This window comes from Dreissena polymorpha, chromosome 2 (genome assembly GCF_020536995.1).
Source record: "Dreissena polymorpha isolate Duluth1 chromosome 2, UMN_Dpol_1.0, whole genome shotgun sequence".
Lineage (NCBI taxonomy): Eukaryota > Metazoa > Mollusca > Bivalvia > Myida > Dreissenidae > Dreissena > Dreissena polymorpha.
Window position 1 is genome coordinate 91417677 of NC_068356.1, and position 9487 is coordinate 91427163.

General features: G+C 35.8%; 1 protein-coding gene across 2 annotated transcripts; it reads right to left on the reverse strand.

Moving 5' to 3' along the window:
* Positions 1-4667: 4667 nt before the first annotated feature.
* LOC127868036 (transmembrane protease serine 9-like) lies at positions 4668-9487 on the reverse strand. 2 transcript variants are annotated; one of them, XM_052409596.1, is made up of 8 exons: positions 9427-9487; positions 8625-8713; positions 7954-8045; positions 7102-7287; positions 6381-6478; positions 5750-5889; positions 5265-5322; positions 4668-4855 (listed from the first exon to the last, which is right to left on the reverse strand). In XM_052409596.1, exons 1-8 carry the CDS (start codon positions 9479-9481, stop codon positions 4731-4733), a joined length of 843 nt encoding a protein of 280 aa, XP_052265556.1. In that variant the 5' UTR covers positions 9482-9487; the 3' UTR covers positions 4668-4730. The 2 variants fall into 2 exon arrangements, with proteins under 2 accessions (XP_052265556.1, XP_052265555.1); XM_052409595.1 differs by having other exon boundaries at positions 8625-8716.

Here is a 9487-nt window from a genome sequence, read left to right on the forward strand (position 1 = left end):
TACATTGAGAACTGTGAATATAAACAAGCTTAACCTTCTACTATTGCGTTGTTAGCACCCGTAAATACAAAAGATCGCCGCTATCTGTTGACAACAAAAGAACGTATGCCAGAAATATCAAATTTAACCCCGCTGTAGAAGCATGAACGAGATTACGAAACAGCTAATTAACGTTATATTTAATTGTTTTTTATATTTGGTTAAAGCGAGTATGAAGTATTTTAGTTGTTGTCTATTGTATCCCTGTGAAGTTATTGTTGAACTCATGTTCAACGTTTTATAAATTGAGAATATAAACAAGCGTAGATTATCTTATACTCTTGCGTTGTTTTCCCGAATCTATTAATAGCCCCAGATTATGAATGACAAGTACTACGTCATTAAGACGCAGCAGATAGTGGACTATTTTAATCATTCATAAATATTTTTTCCGCGACACGTATAATACATTGTTTATTGATTCTTTTCTTTATAAGCTCCGTTTTAAACTATTCCATTTAACACGATATTCACATAATGTTGCCATTTATGAATGAATATAGTTGGAGAACTCAAACCTCTTGCATAAATTATACAACTCTTTCTGCTCGAATACGCAGGTGTGGAGGTAGTAGGCTTTCCGTAGAAAAGCCGAACTGACTTGATTTTTTTCAGTAACAACTACGCGTACAACCAAGAAACACCAAGTTATCGTTAAAACGTAATTTTGTGTTATAAAAATTCAAACTGTTAAAATATAATTATAAAATAATACGTTACCAATTGTAAATGTAACAATGTTGCTTAACGATTAATATAAGAACTTATTTTTATATAAAACAACGACAACTTTCTTAGGAAAAGGCTTCCATAATGATACTGAAAACACGTAAATATTTAACGTATGCTGTAAATACGTGATCATTTTTTTGCCTTTTATTGTGAAATACTGTCCAATAACGGGAACGACCGATGGCATTTGAATTATTATTCCCACGATCAAGTAACAAATAAATTTAACATGCGTATGTGCTAAAATCTATCTTATAGTTTGTCCAAATAGTTGCAAAATGGATTTTGATGTCCTTTAGTGTAATAAAATATAAAAATGTAAAAGATTTTTGAAGTTTAAAGTCTCAGTTAGGTACTTTGCTGTAACTGTAAGCTATTAAACTTTGAAAGTAATTTAAGGGGCCTCTTCACTGATTTTGGCATGTTTTGAAGTTTGTAATTAAATGCTTTATATTGATCAATGTAAACATTAAATTTTAAAAGCTTCAGTAAAAAATCAAAAATAAAATTTAAAAAAAAAGAAGAAAAAGTAGCCCGCAGCAGGGCTCGAACCAGTGACCCCCGGAATCCTGAAGTAAAAACGCATTAGCCAACTGAGCTATCATGCCAAGCACACATAAGCTGCGTATTTTATACGTTATATAAGCAATCTTCGTAGTTTCACAAATTTAAACGACAACAACAGAACTCTCCAAATTAGTCAATCGTTTCGCGTTGCAACGCTTTATAATTTTTAGGTTTTTAAATCGTCAAAAGATGAATATAATGGCTATATTAGACCATGTCAAATGTTCAGTAATACTGTTTCCTCACAAATATCATAACTTATCCGAAAATTTGCGAATCTAAAACAACTTTTTTCAATTTTGTCAATTTACAAAACCGTGAAAAGATTTCTTTAATAACAAGTAATTTTTGTAGCCAATGGCACACAGAACGATTCATATCGGCTCAGTTATGGCCCTTTTGCAAAACATTTAAAGCATCTATCATTGTTTGTCAATATATGCGGTCGAATGAAAGGACGATGCTCCCTAAAAGTAGACGGACGTTCTCAATAGGCATCGGTTATTCTTACATCGTGCAATCTGGATGAGTTAAACATTGCAAAAGAATGCCTCATACACTTACTACCAATAATAAAATACCGATTGGGCACAGTTATTTGCACACATGTTTTCATCAAATTGACAGTGTTTCGATAGATCTACTTATTTTAAACGCAGACTCAATTTCATGTTGACCTTGTAATATCTTAAGTGATATTATGCGCATTTTTCACCGTTGAATTCAGCTGAAAAGAATTAACATGTAAAAAGAGCTAGTTAAAATGTGGTAACTGACCAATTATCTGCAACTCATCTTACTACCAGATGTTTATAAAATTATATATAATATTCGATATTTTACATGATTCACCCAATCCTCTACGCCGAAATGATCGGTTAAACAACATTTTGTCTTTGTGTCGTATGAACGAATCTGCACTAAAACTAAATTTAGATTCACATCGTACATCGAATCATTTCTGTCGTCAGTTGTCAAAACGAAAGTACGCTTGATATTCAAATGCATTATTTTTCTCTTTCCGGGATATTGTTTTAGTATGTTGATTTTGCATTAACAAATATAAGTGTATATGAAGTGAAAACACCAAAAATAAACAACGGTTGCGATAGACACTTATGAACATAGCATATACTGTTAGATACCCATGATATCACTTTAACACTAAATTTAAAGATCTAAAAAAGTTATGTATTCCGTAATTGCCGAATTTCTATAAATGAAGTGTTTGCCTGCGTGACATATGAATACATTATTTGTAAGACACAGTTATTCCAGAAAATATAAATAGAGGTGTTGAACTGTATCACACGCATTTCAATAATTATGCAACGACGTCTACGTGCTTCAAGAACGACACAACCGTTGTGTTCAATTTTCAATAATACATTAGCAATAAGTCAACCATGTTTTGACTGTTGTACTGCAACTATTGTTTCATCTCGGAATATTGAAGACATCAAATGCGTTCTCAATGAAATTAAGTTAGTATGCTACATGTCAGATGTGATAATTTTAGTTATCCATGCAAGTGTTCACACCAAGCTATTTATATTTATACTAAAGCGGGTTTCCCGTGATTTACATTGCTCATTTTACATGTGACATTGAACACATGTTACAGGTTACAAGGGTTCTCTGTGAAGTATTGCTAGCCAACTTTATAATTGTTAAACTAAATCATTTAATATTCTCATGAGGGAATATGATGTGTAAACTTGAGATAACGTGTGCCGTGAAATGGCTCTTTGCATTGTTTTTTCGTATATTTAGTTTTTGTTTTAATCGTATTCACAACCGCTTCAAAACGATATAGGCCATTTAATACATTGTGAGCTCTGGAGTAAAAGTCCATTGCTTAGACCACTCGGCCATCCGTGCTCACACAATGAGACATGTATTTTATACTTAATATAAGTAATCCTCTTGGTATCACAAAATATAACGACAACAACAGAACTCTCCAAATTATTCAATCGTTTCGCGTTGCAACGCTTTATAATTTTCAGGTTTTTAAATCGTCAATAGATGCATATAATGGCTATATTAGAGCATGGTAAATGTTCAGTATTACTATTTCTTCATAAATATCATAGCTACAACGACAATTTGCGAATATGAAACAATTTTTAAATATTTTGTCAATTTACCAAAACGTGGAAAGGCTTCTTTAATCTTTTATTTCGAATGTTTCCTACGACTCACAAATAAAAATATAATGCGCATGGGAGATTTTGTGGAAATCTTATTGTTACGTGGTTTATCAATTGGGCAATACGATTAAGATATTGTATGATATATGTATTGCTTGCCATATTTCCCATGCATTGTTGTTTGATATTATTTTTAAAATATGATCATTTTCTATCACATAAGGGCCATGCCACCCCCACCACCAGTGTTGGGGCGAATGCAACCGCAGCAGCAGATCTTTGGATCTCACCAACAGCATCAGCAAATGCCATTTGGAACCCAACAACAGAACCAGAGACTGCTTCCGCCGTCACACATCGATATTCCCCAGGTCACGCCACAGTTACCCGAACCTTCTGCATGTCCTCAAATGTTTGCACCTCCTCCATCACCGACAACCGCGACTTTCTGTACAGGAAAACAACGCGGAAAGTACCCTGATCCGGTCGACTGCAGTAAATTCATTGAGTGTGTCGCGGAAAGGGACTACCGCGTTCGTGTCTCGCTGGTACCGCACTGGACGCAACATACGGCATTTGTGATTACACGCATAAAATAACCCGCTGTGCCATTCAGAATTTCCATGGTTAACGCCACTTGAGCGTTATTTCTGTATTTGAGCCTTGTTCTGAAAAAACTGGGCTAAATGCATGTGCGTAAAGTATCATCCCAGATTAGCCCAGTCCGCACAGGCTAATCAGGGACGACTTTTTCGTTTAAATGAAGTCTCTTCTTAGCGAGAATCCGATTTAGGCGGAAAGTGTCGTCCCTGATTAGCCTGTGCAGACTGCACAGGCTAATCTGGGATAATACTTTACGCACATGCATTTAGCCCAGTTTTCTCAGAACACGACTCTTTTTTATTGATCATATTTGTTTGCTTTTTGTTACATTTGTAAATAGCTATTAAATGTAAATTGTAACATATAACTACGTTGACGTCTTATTTTAGAGTGTATTTATAATACTCATAAATATCCGAGTGAGTTATAGAAATGTGTTTGCTTTTACATATTTACTGTCCAACGAAATCCTCCGCACATTTGAAGTGCACGACCACTAACACCATTTAAAAAAAACTAACTATTATTCGTATGCGCATAGTTTTGGTGAAAGAAAAACCACAACACACAGCAGGAACCGGGATTAATTTATTTCAACCAGTGTATGAATTATCTGCATTACTTCATCGAGGACGCTCAGTACTGGTAGGGATATCCGGCCTCCTCCATGGATTTCAGGATCCAATCCTGATACTTTGTCACGTCCTCGAATATCCCGGGCTCATTTGCCAGGGTGCAGTCGCCGCCAGAAGAAGCAATACCTGCATTAACAATGTCCTTTATTTCAAACAAGAGATTATTTGCTCTACAATTACACAAATAATAGAAACATATGACAAACTCAAACATTAATGAAACAACAACTTGAATCAACGTCTTGAAACGGCCAATGCAGAGCAAAAACTTGGGGTTTTCAATCGGTTGATATATATCACAATCGCATTAACCCTTTGCATGCTGGGAACTTTGTCGTCTGCTAAAATGTTGTCTGCTGAATTTCTAAAATTAGCATTTTCTTCGATTTTTTTCAAAGAATACTATCAGAATAGCAAACCGTTTGGATCCTGATGAGACGCCACGTTCTGTGGCGTCTTATCTGGATCCAAACTGTTTGCATAGGCCTTCAACATTCGGTTCCAGCACTGAAAGGGTTAATGATTGCTCATTTACCTTGGATGTACCATGCACCGTTGCTCTTCTTGCACATAAGAGGGCTTCCAATATCATCCTGCAACACGAGTATTTCAATCTTGACAGTTTCCAAAAAAGAAATCGGAGCCTACTTATTACGTGTACAGGGTTCTGTGTGAAAGAACGCATTATGTCAACCGCTAAAGGATCTTAATGATGTACAGATAAAATGAAATTGTCTAACACTGATACATATATGACTTGTGGTTAAAACATTTGGAATGTTTAATGTTGGGCGGTACACTTATTCGATCTTCATAATTAGCGTAAATTATTATCTTATAACCGGCGGTATATTTTTAATATCTAAAAAAACACATGAATAACTTAAGATTTTTTTTTATACAATCGATAGGATAAGCGTGTTTGAAATAACACGCATGAGGTACTTTTTGACACGGCAGCACGACGAATTAACAAATGTGTTTAAACTATAACACACGCATAGAACAAACTGTAATTACCCCACAGAAGTCCTTGTGCTGGTTCTCGTATCCCGCGCAGATCTCCGTGGCCGGAAGGAAGTCGTCCCAATGGTTGGCGCAGATGCTGTCATCAACAATTGGGTACAGGAGCTGGTTTAAACCCTCCTCGTCTCCGGTGCCTGGTTTATAGAGAGTGAAATTCAGGTTCTTATGTGTGTAAAACCTGGAGGGGTTGCTGCTGGTAAATCTACTAAATCAAAAGCATAATGTTTCACGGCGTTTGTTTATTGCGTTTTTCGTTTGCATTGTTTCTGTTTTATGGATGTTATATAGATGTCCTATTTTTGCTTTTAATCATTATGATTTAACGTGGTGATCGTAAATGATGTTTTTACGTTGTTTATCATCGTTTACAAAAGCTAATTTCAAAATTTTGCATTTAATTTTTGTATGCTTTAACTCATATAGTTCAGATTATATTCAAAAACGTATTTAAACATAAGTTCCATTAAATGTCTGTTTCAAAAGCTTATATTTAAATGTGTTTATTATATATTAATAATGAACAAATTTAAATATAACTTATACATATATATTAGTTTCCCATAACCGGGAGAATATATCAAGCAATACATCGGAGGGTTGGGGCGTGATTATGAATACAACTGACTGGAGGTGTTTCCCCATCCTGGGAGGTAGCAGCTGTCTCCAACAACATAGGCGTGCTGGGCGTCGGGCAGACAGCCGGGTCGGGTGAAGTCGTTCCATCTGCAAGGATAGAGCAGTCAGTTAGATGCGTTACTACACTATACGCGCTATTTGAATGTGTTATGATAAACAGTAAGTAACAGTGCTATTTAAAAAAATCGAAATGTAATTACAAGATCAAGAATATTTTCCCCCAAATCTTAAAGATCTCCGTCTTAAATTTTAACTGTTTATATACTTTGAATTCATGCTAAACTGGAAATAAATTACTATATACCATTCTACTGACACAAGAGCATTGCATCGTATTTAAATCATATATAGCTACATATAAATGTATTTCAATTGATAGACAACTATTAATTCATTCACCTGCAAATGGTATTCTTCAATTGATTTGAAGTGGTACGAAGGAATTCCGCAACCATGTAATGATTGAACCAATGCAATATAAACCCGTAATGGCAAAAGTGCATTAGTTATGTAGCAAATGGTCATTATTTGTGTGGCAATTAACTTAAGTTATCATAATATACTACTTGAACCGCTGAAATATCAACCCATATCTGATTAGCAGAGACATCAGGTTGGACGTTACTGCTGGTCACGTGTTAACCTCCTTTGGATACTTTTTATATATGAAATCGTTTTATAAATAAAGTCAGCATTAGATTTGTATGTACTGCATTGGTTCCACTGTGATGACAAGAGCGATGTCATTCTCGAGGCTGGTGTCGTTGTAGCCCGGATGGAGCACCACGCGCCGGATGTGGTACGTCTTCTCGTGCGGATCAGTCATGCTTATGTTGTGCGAGCCGGCGTAAAGCTTCCATTGGTGCAAGTTTAAGTCGAACACGCTAAAGCCGAAGCTGGACAAACACATGTGATTCGTTAGCAAACGTATAGAAAAAAAGCATTAACCCTTTGCATGCTGCTAAAATGTCGTCTGCTGAATTTCTAAAATTAGCATTTTCTTCGATTTTTTTCAAAGAATACTATCAGAATAGCAAACAGTTTGGATCCAATCATCCTAATGAGACACCGCGTTCTGTGGCGTCTCATCTGGATCCAAACTGTTTGCAAAGGCCTTCAAAATTCGGTTCCAGCACTGAAAGAGTTAAGAGAGCTGTCACAGACAGGACAATAGTTGCGCTTTAAGGACATCAGAAAACTTATCAAGTATAAAACAACCTTATAAAGACAACGGTTAATGTACGTGTCAATCAACTATTTTGTTTAAAACGTACAATCTTGGATTGCAATATGCAAACAATTCAATGATTTCGACACAATTTTCTTGTAAAGGTGTTCCTATAATCAATTCATAAGATTTCTCTTTTTAAAATATTTAGTGAAGATTTAGCCATGGGATAATGGGATATACTCTTGAATTAAAAATAAATAATATGTTTCAAATTGGTTTCTGTCATGGCGTCCAAACTCCAAGGACCCAAACACTTCCCGTGTGACAAAATGCAGCAAATTCTAAATAAGATCGTGCAATTAATTTAAGAATTATTGTTGTTCAAACTTACCCTTCGAAATGTTGGGCGGATGTCAATATCACGTGCTGGTCAATAATGGCACCTGATCCTGAGATAAAGTCGCTATCGTCCACAATCATGACCTATTTAATATTCTCAAGTTTGTGATAGTGGAACAGAGATAATAGTGTTGCGATGTCGCAGACATTCACATAGAACAAGATATAGCATCTGATATTTCAGTATGCGCGGAATGACATTCGAAACCCGTATACAGTCGTTTCTTCTGATAAAAACAACACGTGTCGTTATACCGTTGTTTTATTGGTAATACACTGTTTGAGCCCCTTTTAAATGCTTCGTCAACCTATGTTTTATAAATACATTTAAGGTAAAGGTTATTGAACGCGAGACACGCAACATGTTCGTACGAATGTATGATAAAAACACTACAACCCAATGTCTTCATTGATCACGTTAATAATTAAAAGTGTTTGTTTCCTGTTAACCAGCATTGCTGCTTGAAAAGTATGGCGTGACATTTTGTGTTATTTGAGTACATTTAGGAATCAATATAAAACTATTGTGTAAACATACGGGGTTACTTTGGTACAGAATGCATAATTCTTTGAGATGCTTAAGTGACTGTCAATGGCTCATTTTTATTCAGCCTAATCTTAACTTACATTAGTACAATTTGAATAAAAACACATTTCATTTACCATCCACGGCCATGATCCCGGGGCTGCCATTGTACCTCCGACAATTCTGTTTGTGACGGGCTGCACTACGGAAACTCCGCATGGCACGGCTGCTGTAATGAATAAAGAATATTATACCGTCCTATAAAAGCAAGCAAATCGGGTTTGTGCAACCTGAATTGCACATGTGTCGATGACCCTATCTGGAATTCAAGGGACGGTATGCTTAGTATATAAAATACAAGCCCAAATATAAGTTATGTCCCTAAAGCAATGCCCGTCATATAAAACATCTGCAAAATGTTTTGAGAGAAGAAAATACATATTTTTGTATTTCGGCATGAAATCGAAAAGCAGATTAGAACATTTACATAGCAGACTAATGTTGCACAAAATACGTATGTGGTAATCTACAAGACCAAAATATACTTGTTGCTAATTTAACAAACAATAATAAAAATTGTTCTTTTTTAAATTTCAATTTAAATCATGCATAATGGCCGTGCCATGTGAAAAATGGGTTAAATGCATGTGCCTAAAGTGTCGTCCCAGATAAGCCCGTGCAGCCAGCACAGGCTAATCAGGGACGATGCTTTCCGCTTTTGTGATATTTTTCGTTTTAAAAAAGTCTCTTCTAAGCAAAAATCAAGTATAGGCGGAAAGTGTCGTTCTTGATTAGCCTGTGCGAACTGCACAAACTAATCTGGGACAAACCTATCTGCACAATCATTGGACCCCATTTCCACAGAGCACGGCTCATATGATTGCAAACCGAATAGAATATACAGGGTATTTGCATTTCACAACGTCTGCGAATACTTACAGTTCTGTGCCAGAACATATGTCAAACAGGACAATAATACTACTATGGTCTTCATCGTCGT